The 17793-nt window shown below is 36.2% G+C and overlaps 1 protein-coding gene across 1 annotated transcript in view; it reads right to left on the bottom strand.

Moving 5' to 3' along the window:
- Nucleotides 1–11207: 11207 nt before the first annotated feature.
- LOC135681188 (cleavage stimulation factor subunit 3) overlaps nt 11208–17793 on the bottom strand; it is a 39793-nt gene continuing 33207 nt past the window's right edge. The window contains exons 17-23 of the mRNA XM_065195519.2: nt 17514–17574; nt 16641–16801; nt 16012–16110; nt 15348–15504; nt 14034–14128; nt 12652–12727; nt 11208–12306 (exon numbers count right to left, since the gene is read on the bottom strand). Coding sequence (XP_065051591.1) covers nt 12128–12306; nt 12652–12727; nt 14034–14128; nt 15348–15504; nt 16012–16110; nt 16641–16801; nt 17514–17574 — 828 coding nt within the window. The 3' untranslated portion in view covers nt 11208–12127. The remainder of the gene's footprint in view (nt 12307–12651; nt 12728–14033; nt 14129–15347; nt 15505–16011; nt 16111–16640; nt 16802–17513; nt 17575–17793) is intronic.

Genomic DNA, 17793 nt, shown 5'->3' with positions numbered 1-17793 from the left:
AGAAAATAAAAGATTTGCAAATGACCCTTATTAGCAAGGCTGCCAAATTGCGTTTTTGAATCGCAACAGCTTGAAGATATGCTACTTATTTTCACTTTGTAGATGAATCAAACTTCGATGATTATTTTGAATTATTGTTTTATCATTTTTTATAATTAGGTTCTGATATCATTATTTTATAGCTACCATGACTAGAATCCGCAGCCAAGCTTTCAATGTCGATATTTTGATGTCATAGAAAACTTCTTCATTAAAAGTAATGGTTATGTCATTATAAATACCGTGCTCTGCACATTTTTTTCAATATTTCGCTGTCTTTTAAAGTCTAGTGCCATTAGCCGTTCGGATATGCTTGAAGATTTCAACATTTTACCAAGCACAAGCATATGGTCAAAAAAGTAAATGAACTTTGACAAGCAAATCTTACTGCTATACACATGAGAAGCAGCTCCATAGTTATAAAAATGAAGTACATAGTTAATTACCAATTGCTTTGGTAGCTGTTAAGACATGTATTTGAAGTTCCTTAAAGCATAAAAAGAAGACATTCGGGTACAGAGAGGAAGGGCACATAAGATATGTGTACCTGAAGCCCGCTTCTGGTAGCTTTATTTTTTATATCATATTCCAGGTAAACTTTGTATCAATTGCTTACCTTTCCTTTTGAAATTAGGCCATATCTTGCGGACTATTGTAGCTTTCAATAACGAATACAGTAGTATGTAATGAACATGCTTTTGAAGGCGATGAAGTCACATATAGATTCTAGAAAGAGAATCACTAAGAACTGTACAAAGAAGCTCGGAATCGAAAATTTCAGATTTAGAAAGCATGTTACACTAAACCATTTAATCAATTATTTGGCAGCTGAAAAAATTGCTAGACTGAATCGTCTTTGAATTGCTATCACTAGTTGCGAATACTGCTAACTAGAAACTATGTTTGCTTCAGAAGACTTACACGTTGACAAAAGGATAAACCCGTTGATTTGATTTTAAGCAGGGGTGAAGCAAACAGCAAAAATTTCTCTCTTAAAAGCCGTATCTTTAGATAAAAGCTAAAAATCAAATGAACCTTGTGATATCAAATGATGTTTACCGATGGTTTTTCCTAAGAAACTCAAAAGCCATTGAATACGTATTCAAGTCAAAATACTGAATGCCTAACGATGCAGTGAATCCACTTTTGAACCAAAGTCAAATCTGGAATTGAAAATCTGGGATATCACAATGTATACATTATCTATTGCTAGTTAAACGCTGGAAAGTTTTTACACGAGAAGATTATGGTCAAAAACTTATATCAGTTCAATCTTTTAACTATGTGAAGTTTTTTAAAAATCTTCAAAATAATTTTTGTCATTTTTCCCCTAAACATTTTCCTCAAGACAGTAATTACAAAGATGGCCGTTGCTAGCTGTTGCTCTAGAAGGGGGAGACTGCTTGGATCCCATTTGCCGATAGAACAGGTGTGCCTCTCTTTTTGCCGACAAGTCTGGATATTTCACACTTATCTGAACATTGCCGATAAGTCTGAATATATGGCAAAAGACTACTTTTTGGCATCCAAGGGAGTGCCACACCCCTTTCCCCCATCACCACGCCTATGGTAGCAACAGCACTGATTACCATCGTATAATGCATGATTTCTCGCTCAAGTAGCATTGAGTGCACAGTATCAAGAAATACTTGAAGTAAGAGGCAGGAGCTTGCAGCAGTTAGCATGTCGAGAAAATGCAGATTCTTTGAAATCATTCAATAATGGAATAGCATGGATTTAGAAAACTTTGGCCTTTTCTGCAAATAAGATTACAAATTTTGCTGTTAAGAAAATCCTGTTTTTGCGTCCTGTAACCAAAATCGGGCAGAAATCAGCAGTATTTCTAGGTCATCACATTGTGATTGGCTGACTGCAACCACAAGCAGTAAAATATGGATGTATCTCTTGGAAATTATGCCAAGGTTTCCAGTCATGTCGTTTTTGATGAAGCCAAAACAATTCAGAAGACAAAACCAAGAAAAACAAATTCATTTAAAACCAAAGTGACTCGGACACAAACTTCGCATTGAAACGTTCTTTCGGGCACCAAGGGCCAAAGCGCAGGCCAAACTGTCCGGAAACTTAGCAAAGGAGTCCGGAAAGGTAACTAGATCTTTGCCTCAGAGTCTTAATGAAGCACAAGCTTTTTTCAAAATTAACAATGAATACTGTTTCACCTCTAGCAGAATTTTTGATACCTCAAGGGGCCTGCTAGGTTAACTATTACTATATTTGTAATTCACTGTTTCTCCTCTTCTTTATTTAACTATTATCTCTCAATAATTCTCATATTTTCCACACAGTATATTTTCGCAGATTTTATTTTCCAAATCGTACAAAGAAAAGGAATGTAAAAAGATATCGTATTTTTGATGGCTTAGACGTTGCACATGGTAACTTGTTTTGAATGTTTTGAGCAATGAAACAACTTTCAAAATAGTCGTACAGATTTCTGTGATTGCTAGAAAGAACAATTCAATGGGGATCTTCATAAAACTGGCACTTTTGCTCTCTTGCTACTTCTATCAAAAAGGCCAGAAGAGTGGTTTCCTCCCTTCCCTGCACCCCTCTCCAACGTCCCCCCAGGGATTTTTGAACATGTAATGAGATAAATTTAATCATTTTAAATAGTGATATTATCATTAATCACATGACAAGTCTCTGATAAAATGAGAAAAGTCAGTTTATCATATCGTTAGTTCCATACGCACAATAACTATACAAGGTTTGCAACATTAGTTATTTTTTCAGAATTTTATATGAATATATGCCGCTAACAGGGCCCACGCCACCGGGGGGCCGGGGTGGCCATGGCTCTCTCACTTTTTTGAGAAAGAAAGTAGTTTTGAAGCTGCAGTAAAAGGGGAAAGAATCCTTGGCCCCCTACTTTTGCTAGCCTTGCCCCCCCCCCCACTTTCAAATTTGTGGCGTGGGCCCTAGCTAATGTTACCGAAAATGTTCAAATGTTCTCGAGCAACACAAAAACTTTTGCAATTATTGTTTTCGGGACGGTATTATAGAAACTCTAGCTCTGATAATTATTTGGTGCAGCTTTTGAATGTATTTTGGTATTTGAAAGTCCCTGAGCTTACATAAATTAGAAAAAAAACCGTTGCACTCTCCTAACAGATAATTTTGATGCAATCAAATAAAAAGGAGATGTGCATTCAAATTAACTTGTGTCTTCCAATATTTTTCATAATATTTGTATACTTTAGCATTAATCAAGAAGTTATTTAAATTCAGTAACAATAAAATTTGTGATTTTACTTTTGGTGTATAAAAGAAGAAGTTTCTGAGTTGCTTCTCCGAGTTTCACGCCGAATGCGATAATCAGGCAGAACGGTTGAACAGCTCTACCTATTTGGCAGTGAAACTTCATCAAAAGCAGTTCCGATTTGCCGATAAGTCTGAATATATGGCAAAAGACTACTTTTTGGCATCCAAGGGAGTGCCACACCCCTTTCCCCCATCACCACGCCTATGGTAGCAACAGCACTGATTACCATCGTATAATGCATGATTTCTCGCTCAAGTAGCATTGAGTGCACAGTATCAAGAAATACTTGAAGTAAGAGGCAGGAGCTTGCAGCAGTTAGCATGTCGAGAAAATGCAGATTCTTTGAAATCATTCAATAATGGAATAGCATGGATTTAGAAAACTTTGGCCTTTTCTGCAAATAAGATTACAAATTTTGCTGTTAAGAAAATCCTGTTTTTGCGTCCTGTAACCAAAATCGGGCAGAAATCAGCAGTATTTCTAGGTCATCACATTGTGATTGGCTGACTGCAACCACAAGCAGTAAAATATGGATGTATCTCTTGGAAATTATGCCAAGGTTTCCAGTCATGTCGTTTTTGATGAAGCCAAAACAATTCAGAAGACAAAACCAAGAAAAACAAATTCATTTAAAACCAAAGTGACTCGGACACAAACTTCGCATTGAAACGTTCTTTCGGGCACCAAGGGCCAAAGCGCAGGCCAAACTGTCCGGAAACTTAGCAAAGGAGTCCGGAAAGGTAACTAGATCTTTGCCTCAGAGTCTTAATGAAGCACAAGCTTTTTTCAAAATTAACAATGAATACTGTTTCACCTCTAGCAGAATTTTTGATACCTCAAGGGGCCTGCTAGGTTAACTATTACTATATTTGTAATTCACTGTTTCTCCTCTTCTTTATTTTGAGCAATGAAACAACTTTCAAAATAGTCGTACAGATTTCTGTGATTGCTAGAAAGAACAATTCAATGGGGATCTTCATAAAACTGGCACTTTTGCTCTCTTGCTACTTCTATCAAAAAGGCCAGAAGAGTGGTTTCCTCCCTTCCCTGCACCCCTCTCCAACGTCCCCCCAGGGATTTTTGAACATGTAATGAGATAAATTTAATCATTTTAAATAGTGATATTATCATTAATCACATGACAAGTCTCTGATAAAATGAGAAAAGTCAGTTTATCATATCGTTAGTTCCATACGCACAATAACTATACAAGGTTTGCAACATTAGTTATTTTTTCAGAATTTTATATGAATATATGCCGCTAACAGGGCCCACGCCACCGGGGGGCCGGGGTGGCCATGGCTCTCTCACTTTTTTGAGAAAGAAAGTAGTTTTGAAGCTGCAGTAAAAGGGGAAAGAATCCTTGGCCCCCTACTTTTGCTAGCCTTGCCCCCCCCCCCCACTTTCAAATTTGTGGCGTGGGCCCTAGCTAATGTTACCGAAAATGTTCAAATGTTCTCGAGCAACACAAAAACTTTTGCAATTATTGTTTTCGGGACGGTATTATAGAAACTCTAGCTCTGATAATTATTTGGTGCAGCTTTTGAATGTATTTTGGTATTTGAAAGTCCCTGAGCTTACATAAATTAGAAAAAAAACCGTTGCACTCTCCTAACAGATAATTTTGATGCAATCAAATAAAAAGGAGATGTGCATTCAAATTAACTTGTGTCTTCCAATATTTTTCATAATATTTGTATACTTTAGCATTAATCAAGAAGTTATTTAAATTCAGTAACAATAAAATTTGTGATTTTACTTTTGGTGTATAAAAGAAGAAGTTTCTGAGTTGCTTCTCCGAGTTTCACGCCGAATGCGATAATCAGGCAGAACGGTTGAACAGCTCTACCTATTTGGCAGTGAAACTTCATCAAAAGCAGTTCCGATTTGCTTCAGCACAATTTTGTACTATTCATCCAGTTATCAAGGAGTTTATCTATTCGCCCAGCAGATACACCGTTCTAGCCTCCTTGCTAAATGCAATTTATTTTTGCGGGAGTTTGATGAAAACTATATAATGAATTTTCCAGGTGCATTTTATCCAACCTATTTGGATACCGTTATAACAATTCCCATCATCTAAGGAAGCTCGCGTTGGCACATGACTTTAGATATTATTGACAAGCTTACAGGAGTTTCACTTGCTTTACACTGCATAAAAATCACTTAGGAATATTCTTTTTCTATGTACTCAGGGGCTTTGCAAGCCCAAAAGAAACTGAAGTGGACAAAAAAATTTTCGACAACGCACTTCAGACTCTCGCGAAACATGGAAGATGCCTTTTTCAGTATTTTTTATCTATTTCGAAACTTTTGGAAAAACACATTCTCAAGCTGCATTCTTCGTAACAAGGACATACGAAAATGGAAATCGATCTGTTCAGCCATCCCCCCTCCCCCCACCCATAAGGTTTTTCAAGGGACTTCGAAAAATTAGAAAAGTTGCCTCTGGGAATTAAAGGTCTTATGATCAGAGCTTTTTTCATAAAAGTGAATTCGCCTTATGCCAAAGATATCTGAAGTCATGTCTTCGTGCAAGCTTCCTTAGATGATGATGCTACCTACACCTGGTTGTAATTGCAGACCCTGTTGCAAACGATTTCAAGTTTGAATAAATAATATGGAATCAGACATGGGCAGGTAAACTTCAGCCATAGGGTAAAATAGCAATGACTGACAAACACAATAACTGTTGAGGATAGATATGGTATTACTTATAGCTATGCCTAGATCCTCCTAGACTTCATGTCCTACAAAGATCCAGTGCCTCTCTTCTCTGCAGCCTCCCTTCTTTCACCTTCTTCCATTAACCCTTTTGCTTTTGACAGCATTCTCACATATTGAAGGAAGAATTGAAATTCTGTGATAAAGAAAACGAGAAACATTGCTAAAAAATGAAGCAATGCATGACCAATGCCAACAACAAATTTTCTTATAAATCCCTTGAACCTTGAAATAAATGCTTTTAGCACAAGATTCTGTCGTTATTTGCTCTATTATACTGCTATTGATATTTTGGACTGGAATAAGAACCATGGCCAAAATGATTTACTCAAGAATCTGTGACCCACTAGAAATAAGAAAACCCTTTTTACAGTTCCTGGTATCATTGAAAGACTTTGATCAAGGTGAAACGAAAGGTAAGTAGAACATGTCTTGACGTGATTTAATATTCATTATTCCACGAGCTTTTAATAATAGCAAATTATAATGCCTTAACCATGACAGGCGCCTTTCGCATTAGTTTTGCCATGTTTCTATTCTACGGTGGCTGATAGTTTAAGTAAAGCATCGCTAACGAATCTTCAGCAATACACAAGCTAAAAACACCAACAACGAAGAAGTTTCTAACACCCAACGAACAAAAGCCTCATTTTATCTTCGGTATTACGAGAATAAGCCTGTTATCACAATGCAAATTTTTATAAACTATTCCAATCTCCGATGCATCTGGATAGGTTATGCCAGCTGATGTTTTTGGATAGCACAAACAGTTCGTAGTTACATTATTGAATGTAATTTGAGAAAATCTTTGCTAAAATTGGCTATAAGCAGTAAACTATTCTGAAAACTGTCCAGCAATCTCTTGAGCCTGGTCTTATTTTTTTATCTTATTATGCTAATTTGTCTAAATCGTCTTGCTTTGTGCGAGCGTGTGGACACGTGCTGGATAAGGGCTTTCATTTTCGTGCACTGGTTTCAACGGATTTAGGCCGCATTTTTACACGAGACAAGATCACATCGGGCCCGTAACAAAACTAGTAGGGGCTTGCCTCGTGTTTTACCAAGAGACCTTGCAGTTTCTTAACCTTCATATTATGGTTTTGATAAAGTAGTGCTTAGGGCCATAGCACCTATGGACACTGAGGGGCCGTAGCCCCCAATAATTTATGAAAGGTATAGTGTATCATTTCAAATTATCCTGCGCAATTAGTGAGAGAGTATTTGATAACATTTTGCGACCACCTCTCCCAACTCGTTGCCGGTTGCTACGAACCTTATAGATTTTTGATGGTTAAATCTATATTGATTGTTTACATATAAACAACCTGCTTATATTTGGTAATTTTCAATTTTTACTCAAATGTTTCGAAATCTTTCTAACTAACGAAATAACCTATAGAAAAACATCTGAAAGATTTGATGAATTTGACATCGTTTTGGTCAGCATTTGATTTATTAAATGTCGATACAATGTTTTGCAATTGCACAAACAAGCAGTATTCAGTCGCGTATAACTTTTTGTAAAATGGTGTTCCATTATAAATGTAATTGACAAGCGCAAAAAGGTCTTTATCAACCATGTTTTTGTCATTCATTAATTCATTAATTCATTCCTTCATTCCTTCATTCATTCATTCATTCATTTATTCATTCCTTCATTCATTCATTCTTTCTTTCTTCATCCATTAATTCATTCATTTATTCATTTAATCATTCTTATTTCTCTCTTTCTTTCTTCATTCATTCATCTTAGCCCCATGCCCCATGTGTCGTCAAAATTATTTGAAATACTCAACCCTACATCAGAAATGTGAGAAAAGTGTCCGACTTTACGGATAATTATGAAAATAAGACTATAAAGCAATCGATACAGAAACGTCAAGAAATTGGTCTGAATAATTGACAGGAAGCCTAATAAAACTCTTCATCGTCAGCCAAATGCATTTCAAAACATTATATAATCTATTGTAGGCGTTCATCACCTCCAGGATTTTAATAGACAAGCCTGAGACATTTCATCTGCCTGTTTCTTCAAAATATAGACTGTATTCATTCCTCTAATACACTTTGCAATTAAGGAAGGTAAAGCCTTTTCATTTTCATGTTTTATATAGGACTTAAATTCTAGGAATGGCCACGCGGGGGAGCTTGCCTTATTTAGGTTAGTCTCTTCTCTACAATTTTCCATATACAACTTGAGCATTGACATCTAACACGTGGAAACATAATGAATGTTAATAACAGTAGCATACAAAGCGGCTTGACCTATAAGATTGTTCCAATCTTCAATTACTATGGTAGCTTGTTAAACTCCGTTCATTATATAGCCTACCTAAGTGTCTACAACAACATACATGGGAAAATGACAGTATGTTTTGGTGTCTATATTGTACATGAAGAGTAACAAATGTGAGCTTTAACAGCTCCAGATTGAGAGTTGACCGTACTGAATATTTTATATGGGAAATCGTCTCTCAGATATTCTAAAGCATAAGGCGAATTCACTTTTATGAAAGAGGCTCTGATCATAAGACTAGTGTGAACAAGTCTACATGAATCTATTATCTGCTACTTAGAAATGCCACAACTAGTTTATAATCATTGATCAAGCTAGCAATTAATTTAGCGTGAGATTGTTCCAGGCTTAAAGCTTATTCGACATCTCAATTGAAGGAATTAGTATGTTTAGTATCTTTAAAAAACCACAGGGAAATAGCACTTTTCCAATTATAAACTGTCTGCTGTATGACACTTTCCTTTGCATGAAAGATGTTGATGTTCAGGAGCAAATCGTAGAGATATCAACTTGACGTGGAAGGCTAACTTCTTCTAAATTTGAAAGCTAGTATCGTTTAAGCTTTTGGCGAGAGTTGAATCACATCGCGAACATAACCTTTCGGACTTTGAAGATATAATACTGATTCAAGAATCATCCTTTATAGGATAGGGTAGGATAGGGTAGGATAGGGTAGGATAGGGTAGGACAGGGTAGGATAGAATAGGATAGGGTAGGATAGGATAGGGTAGGATAGGATAGAGTAGGATAGGATAGGATAGGATAGGGTAGGATAGGATAGAATAGGATAGGAGCCTTTTCTGGATGGTGCACACACAACAAAATGTTTCAGGTAAAAGCCATCATTTACTATGAATTTTACTAAATACATCGCAAATTAAACTAAATAGATAAAAATTCACCCCAAAGGACTAAGCTTCTAAAGCGATGCTTTTAAAACGATGCTTTTTATTTCTTTCATATCCAAAAGGCAGACTTGATCTGTTTTTTGCTTTCCAAGTACTTGGTTTAGAAGCTAATAATCGGCTGCATAGCTGACTGGAAACATTTCTTTGATGTTTCCGAAGCTGGAAAACAGTTTTTAATATACTGCATATCCTCTTCTAAATGAACTAAATAAGAGTACATTAGCTCTTACTAAAAGCAGCAAAGTGCAAAGCTAAAGTTGCGTCTAATGGCTCAATTACGCACTTGGCAGCTACAGACTAAATTTCGCTGACATGAAAAAGCCATCTTTCAAAACTATAGGCATTTTGTCAACTGGTTTCAATCCATGAGTATTTTTGAATCCGCTTAAGGACTCAACAATCTCCTCGTCGACATATAAATGCAAACCATATTCGGGCAGATTTACTCTAGTTTTTACAGCTCTTATATCAAAATTTTCTTCAGAGCATGCGCCATCTAGCAAGTGAGCAAAGATTATGTCATCAGGTAAAAAAACATCCGAGTGAAAAAGTCCACACCATACCATAAAATACGATACCATACAATACCATACAATACCATACAATACCATACCATACCATACCATACCATACCATACCATTCCATATCATACCATAAAATACGATACCATACAATACCATACCATACCATACCATACCATACCATACCATACCATACCATACCATACCATACCATACCATACCATACCATACCATACCATACCATACAATTCAACAGCAAGTTTACTTTAATGTTTAAACAACAAATTTTCATTGCTAGATATTGTGTACTGACACTTTGGTTTATTATATAACGTTCTTTATCGACAACTGAAACCTCTCAGTAAGCAGCCTCGTTTTCAAAAGCAATCATCTGTTGGGCAAACAATGACATAATATTGACGAAAAATTAGCATCATACAACTTTGCACAAACCATATTGAAACTGAACGGTTGATTATCTACCCTACAATAAAAGTCTGGGAAGTTGCAGACTGATTCTAGACCAAGATTGCTTAAGGGCATTAGCGTGACGTTCGAAACAACAACACGTTTATGCTTCTTTTTTCTGTTACACGCGTATGTCGAGTCAAGGGCTGAACCATATTTCCAATTTTTTTATTTACCCATAAGATAAGCGATATATTTCCATTATCTTCTATTGTATGGTATTGCGATATATAGTCAATGGAACAATTCAAAACTACGATAATCAAACTAAATATGACTCACGTTGGCTGCAATCTGTTGTCGAATCATCACAGTTAGTTTAATGGCATGATAGACAGCTTGAAACATATTTCTTGTGAATTTTTCATCGTTATTCATTATGTTTCACCAGAATAGGCCATGTAGCAGGTGGCGCCAACATGTCAGTTCCCAACAACAACTGCTGGGACTTTGTGTTCTGAAAAAGCTATCGAGAATCAGCTCTCTAGAGAACTGTCGCGGGTGTGCATGTGGGTCTAGTGCGTAGATTTACGTACCTCTTAAGAAGCAAGCACTTCTGCATGCCTTTAGAGTTCTTACAAATATTTTTCTTAAAAATAATTTCCTGATTGAGGGTATTTCCAACCAGAAATAATATTCATTGTTGTTGGCTCAAAAGACAGTTATAAATCTTGCAAATGGCTCAAAAAAGCTGAGACGGTCTCCGCATATTAAACACTTCCCCGACTTAGCACTCCGGACAGTGCAATCTAAAGCCTTCCTTTGCTGATAAACGGTGTACAGGCGATTTTTCTTGGAAGCTTTTCAAATTCTTTCTAAAATTACTTTTTAAGGCCTTGTCAAACTGCAACAGCGGATCATATTTTGAAGCATCTATGTGGATGAGGGGGCTAACAAAATGGTATTGATGTATTTTTGAATACTTATTTTGCCACAATGCAAGAAAAGAAACTACAAAAAATAATCTGCATTTCACAATCTTTGTAACTTGAAAATAAATCTAACATTAACAACAACGTATTTGAAACATAAACTTTACAAATGCATTTTGAGTTAAAAAATTTGCAATCTTTCAGTTTAAGGTGACTTTGGAAACATATGAAATAGATCAAAGAGAAATTGCAGGGGTAGCGTGTTATACAAGATTTTCAGGGGCAGTGGTTTAATTTTGAATCGTTTGCACAAACTCTGAAAATAATTGAAATCGCAGATGGTAATTGAGATTTCAAACTCGGCGATAGCAAAAACAATAACAACTTTCGTGACTACCACTGCTAATCAACAGCTTGCAATCAAGCTGTATTTTCAAGCGAAATCAAGCTATATTTTCAAGCGAAAGTTCAGAAACTGGCGAGAAATCAGGATTTTCCTCCTTTCAACGCCAAAACACCTAATATGTACCATATAATGTCAAACAGACAACGACAAAATCAAATCAGAGCTCTTCTTTAGGCTTCATGTAGCTTACTAGAATCCAAAACGCGCTCTATCTCAAAATAATGCCCTGCCTAAACGAGCTGACTTTCTCGTTATGGGATATTATGATACAACAACAGAAGGTTTTTATGAACTACGCTGAAAATAATACACAAAAACGCTAAAAGCTAAATCACTGTGCCAACTTTCGCATTGCACATGCAAAAACATATTGCAATCACGATCAAATCTATGAAGCTTCAGGGCCTTTATCCTTGCACAGGCTAAAAAAGCATACCACCGAAATCATTTGGCTCACAAGTTCAATATCCTTTATACTTGTCCTCGAGCCCAAAACCGTCTTCAGCCAATTTCGTAGTTGGTTCGTTCCTTAATGTACAGTAACGGCAGGCGTTAAAAACATATCTGAAATATTCCAACTTTTTCTCAGATCATACAGAAACGTATACCATATTACAATGCATGCACTCGTTTCTGCTGCCTTTGACGATAAATATCGTTCATCGGTGGCGCTATCATTTTTTCGTCGTCACTATCGTCGCCGTTTGTTGTCGTTGCAGCGATTGTTCGTTTTACGCCGCGTCGATCTGGGTTTTCCTGTAGTTCGTCGCTGGTTTCAGGGGATCCATTAACTGCAAATAAAAGGGAGCTCAATAGACCTGCCTGTTCAAGATCAGTAAAACGATCAAAATGTGTGGAAAAACGAACATAAAAACGAACATTAATCTATTTTCACCATGAAGCAAATAAAGCCTCGTCTTCTGAAGCATGTCATGCAACAGCTTGTACTGCAATCTCATAATGATGACAAAGTATAGGCCTAGTTGAAATTATGCAACCCATTCAACAAGCTTTGACAAAGTACTTTACTGGGCTTCAAACAAAACACCAACGGGCAATCAGTTATCTACAGGGAAATATGAAATTATTATTTGATGTATTATTCATAGCTGGCATACAAAAGATCTAAAACAAACCTTTCACGGTCGCTGTATCATCAATATTGCAATTCAAAATTAAGTTCATCAAATCGTCGACTTTGACAAATGGCCCCTAACAAAGTGCAAGCAAAATCAGTTATAAGTTTGACAAAGCCTTCAACTCACGAAAAGGCTTTCGATATGTGGCAAAAGTATATATGTGCAATACAGAGCGGTGCTAGGGCATGCAGGCAGGCTACGTGTGGTACAAATTCGTGAGATTTCTGTAACGGAAGTAAAACTAGAAAGAAACCTATCAAATTACAGTAGATTCTAAATTAATTACCTACAATTGGTAAATAGATAAACAACGTCTTCAGAAATTCGTCCACAGTAGTCTAAATAAGCGATTTCACAGTTTTTGCCGCCATTATGAATTGGCAAAAATGGCGGACACGCAGCAAACGAGCAAATTACCGCAGAATTTCCAGTCAATTTTGTAGCTAGAATTGCTGATAAAATTAGGCAGCAATCAGCTAAATTATAATTTAAATGTTCCTTTTTTACAATAAGCAACTCACAAACAGCGTTCCTTGTTGTTTTCCTTGTGATTTCACTGCTGACTTTGACCAGGCTGAAATCAGTCCCCTTTGACCTCTCGTACAAAAACTTCCGCTTTTCGATTCAAACCTTGGTGAAACTCGTTATTTCTAGCCTGTTTACAACCATCTTGAGTTGGACTCTCTTCATAAATTCACTTGACGTCAATAAAACCTGTACGAGACATCAAAACATCGTGACCAATTCTATGATCGTGACGCATGTAATGTAATGGAGGATTCCCCTGTATGGCATCCCAGCAGATATGCCTCTCATGCTATACAGGGGAATCCTCCGTCAATAACATGCGTCACGATCATAGAAGTGGTCACGATGTTTTGATGTCTTTTACAGGTTTTATTGACGTCAAATGAATTTCTGAAGAGAGTCCAACTCAAGATGGTTGTAAACAGGCTAGAAATAACGAGTTTCACCAAGGTTTGAATCGAAAAGCGGAAGTTTTTGTACGAGAGGTCAAAGGAGACTGATTTCAGCCTGGTCAAAGTCAGCAGTGAAATCACAAGGAAAACAACAAGGAATGCTGTTTGTGAGTTGCTTATTGTAAAAAAGGAACATTTAAATTCTAATTTAGCTGATTACTGCCTAATTTTATCAGCAATTCTAGCTACAAAATTGACTGGAAATTCTGCGGTAATTTGCTCGTTTGCTGCGTGTCCGCCATTTTTGCCAATTCATAATGGCGGCAAAAACTGTGAAATCGCTTATTTAGTATATACTTAGAAATTCTTAGTACCATTTACGTGATTTTGGTGCCTTTCTTTTAGTTAATTGTGTACATCAAAATTTGTATATAACAGGCAAGAAAAACAGCTTTTTACCTGGAAGCATTTTGGGGGAGGAAGGTTGGCTAATATCTCCATTGCTGCATCAGGAGGCGGAAAAATTCCACCAGGAGCAACTCTTGGTCCGACAGCTGAATAAGAAACCATTGCATTGATTCAATGAAAAGCAATACTGTTTTATCTATTCAAAAACATTATCTAGATCGAGGCTGTTTTTATCTAGATCAAGGCAGAGGCTTTATATATGAAACCAACGTTGTCTGTCGAAAATACCACAAATAATCTAAATTGTTTGTCTCTTTTAGGGTTAGGTAGGTGTTAGGACACAAAAGCTGTGTTTATCGAGCATTGTCCTGGTCCTTCCCTTCGATGTGACAACCCCTCGGATTCTTACGCCTGAGATCACAGAAAGCTGGCGACTCTCCTCACTCAAAGTGAAAATTTGCCGATATCAGTGACTCGAACCAAAAACCCTTGGATCTTCAATCTGCGGATCAATCTTGCTGGATGCATCAGAGTTTTATGGTTTCCTTTCTTTGATAATAACCCGACTCAATGGGTTATTCTTTCTCAGATTCGGATTTCTCACCAGGAAAGGTTTAATCTCAAGAAAATTTTCTCATGTAAAAAGGTCGATTTAATCAACAGTAGTGTGAAAAAAATCTGAAGTTTAAATCGGTTTAAGTAATGGCGTGAGATGTCTGCAGAACTTAACTACAATATCCCAAAGATTTTAAAAAGGGGATAATCATAACAAAAAAGGTGCAGTTACGACGGTAAATTTTTACAAATGAGATTAATCAGCTGGAGTTAGCTGGATATTGCAAGACATTACTTGGCCACGATTAAAAATAATTCAAATTAATTCAATCGCAACTCAACACTGATCGAATTCTCCATTTTATTTATGATAAAGTTTATGCTCCTTGTGATCCTGTGAGAACATAAGGTCTTTTACAGCTTAAAGATCTCTACTCGTTTCTAAAATATTTGAAAACGCAGAGTGATTTTGGCATTTTTTGCTTTCCGTTCTTTTTTTAAAGTTCTTATCCATGTTACTTTTCTCTCTTGTTTCAATTGCCATTGTTACTCTCATTTTTTCCATTCCTTCAGTTATTCTCGTCATGATACACTTCAAAGGTATGTCAAACGAATAGGTGTTTCAATAAAGTTTTGCATCGTTTATTGAATACAAAAATGGGATACATGAAGGCTAGAAAATGCAACAATCTTCACCATCCCATATTGCTCTTAAACCCCTCCCTCATTTGAAAGGCTCAATATCCGCCACTAAAGGGAAATATTTTTGTTTACAACAAAACGGGGGTTAATTGCATTTGCTATACAAACCTGCTGCACCCGTCGGTATTGGTTTGAACGCCTTCATTTGGGAAATGTCTGGTTTGGGAAATTCAGGAGGTTCGTCGTTGATTACGGGCAACTTCAACTTGATCCTCTCTGTTGATATCGAATTCAAATTAGCCAAGCTGTCAGAAGTTTGATTTGCCTGCAAAAATTAAAATTCCCTATCTTCAAAAGCCCTTTTATATTTTGCAGGACCTTTTGCAAAGTAGCAGATTCTATGGTAAGCAACTCAAGGTTATGAAGTTACTTAATCTTTGGAACAACGAAATTTCGATTTGGAACGAAGAACAGGAGGACAAAAAATTTGATTGCCAAGCTGTCTGAAGTTGGATTTGCCGACGAAAAACAAATTTACATTTTCTAACTGCTAGAACACCAAAAGATATGCTTATATTTTTAAATAACTTCTGCGAAGCGAAAATCTGTATGGTAACGGAATTACGAAATCGCTGGAACAATGAAACGTCGATATGGAACAAAGACATGAGGACAAAACGTGATACACTGAAGTGTATATATTCCGGTACTCTCTGTCAACTTCTACATGGTGAATGGATAAATGAGACAAGGAAAGTATTAGCTTAATTATTGATAATAATCAAATTAATTATTACAAATAATTATAATGGTTAACTAATGTATAATCTACCTTGTATCCCATGCAACCAAGTTCGTTTGCTGAGCAGGGTAAAAGGTCAAGATAGCGATATCTATCCAGTAACGATAGGGTTTCGTTGTCATCAAAAGTCTGCGAAAGAAAGCAACAAATATTTAGGATTTAATTGGCAAATAAAAAATTTTTAATGCCAACAAAATATGATCATCCTGTTTTAAGTATTGTTGACGAGATTGATAAAAATTTATTCACTTTCTCAACAAAACACACACCACACATAAACCGGGACTTCTACATCATATATTAGTTCATCTATTGAAACATTTCAACTCTGTATAGTGTGAAATGCATTCTTTTATCCTTTGAGTCACGAGGAGGGAGGTTTCTGATGTTTTTTATTGCTGAATTTATCTTAATTGGATTAAATATTGATCTAAAAATTTTAGCTCAAAAACATTTTTACTGACTTCAAATCAAGCGACATACACAACGCCTGAAAAGCAGATAGTAACGTAAAAATTTTAGCAAAATTGGAAAAATCCGGAATATTCTCCATGAAAGTGCAAAAAAATAAAGCCATTTGACGAGCCATTCTGCAAAATATAAAACTACCTTGACAAGTTATCAGAGCTATTAAACAGAATAAATCAAATTATTCACACCTCTGTGCAAATAGCCGATATTCTTCGATCAATTTTGATGATACTCGCGAGGTCACCATACTGCGACTCAAATTGCAGGTATCTTGACATAATAACCCTACTTTGTTCTTTCGGCAGTGTGTTCAAAATTCTTTCGAACAGTACACGTGTGTTATTGTCATCTGAAACGACATAATGTTTTTCGTCAACATCATTTTTCGTTAATCATGTCAATTATAATATATATATACCTGTAATAACAACTATGAAAAAATAATACAGAAAAACCTTTGATAAATGAGCACCTAATAATAAATTATCTCCTGCATTTATTCCCTATACAATAAGGCCAAAGACAATAGCCATTTCCCTAAGAGGAAATTTTATGACACTGCTTGCCCCTCCAGTCTAGAATCAGTGGCGCGGGGCCTGGCTAAAGGTGTCCGACTTGTGGAAGTTTCATCGAATTCGTCATTACCATAATCGCCATAGTGAGAAGAATCATGAACGAAATTTGATGCAATAAAATAACGACTTTGTACAAGAAATGAATATTTGGTATGACGTTTCGAGCATAACTTTTCGTATTGGTTATTGAAGAGTTAAGCTCAAAAAGTCGTACCAAATGTTCATTTCTTGTACAAAGTCGTTATTTTATTGCATCAAATTCTGTTCAATTTCGACGTACATCACGCACAACTTCATTGATTATCAATTGAGAAGAATTATGTCTATCATAACATCATAACCAACAAAGCCTTACGTCAAATCAGTTACAGTGGTCATGATCGAACAAGCAACTAATCATTTCTCAGTCTATCAATCCCTGATTAAAGAATCATTTAATCTCAAGGAACGATGAAAGCCACTAAGATCAATATAATGACCCCTCACCATTCAAATAAATCTTGTATTCAAGGTACTGTAACACATAGTCCGTAATGCTTCCGTATTTCTAAGGTAAATCAAATATAAGTAAATATAAGTAAATCAAATACGATCATGTACGCTTAAACAATAATAAGTCATATAGGTTTAGATAAATTGTCAAAGGTTCTGATAAAAATAATGCAGATGGGATTCGCCCCTTGAAAAAATTAAGAAGCAGCAATTATATTTATTTTTAAAATGACAAACAACTGAAATGTGGGCAAAAGCACAGAAATAGTAGTGT

Source organism: Rhopilema esculentum, chromosome 17, assembly GCF_057945365.1.
Source record: "Rhopilema esculentum isolate cy_ngs chromosome 17, ASM5794536v1, whole genome shotgun sequence".
In the NCBI taxonomy this organism is placed as follows: Eukaryota; Metazoa; Cnidaria; class Scyphozoa; order Rhizostomeae; family Rhizostomatidae; genus Rhopilema; species Rhopilema esculentum.
The sequence above is the reverse complement of the archived record's forward strand: the minus strand, read 5'-3'. Positions and strand labels throughout refer to the sequence as shown.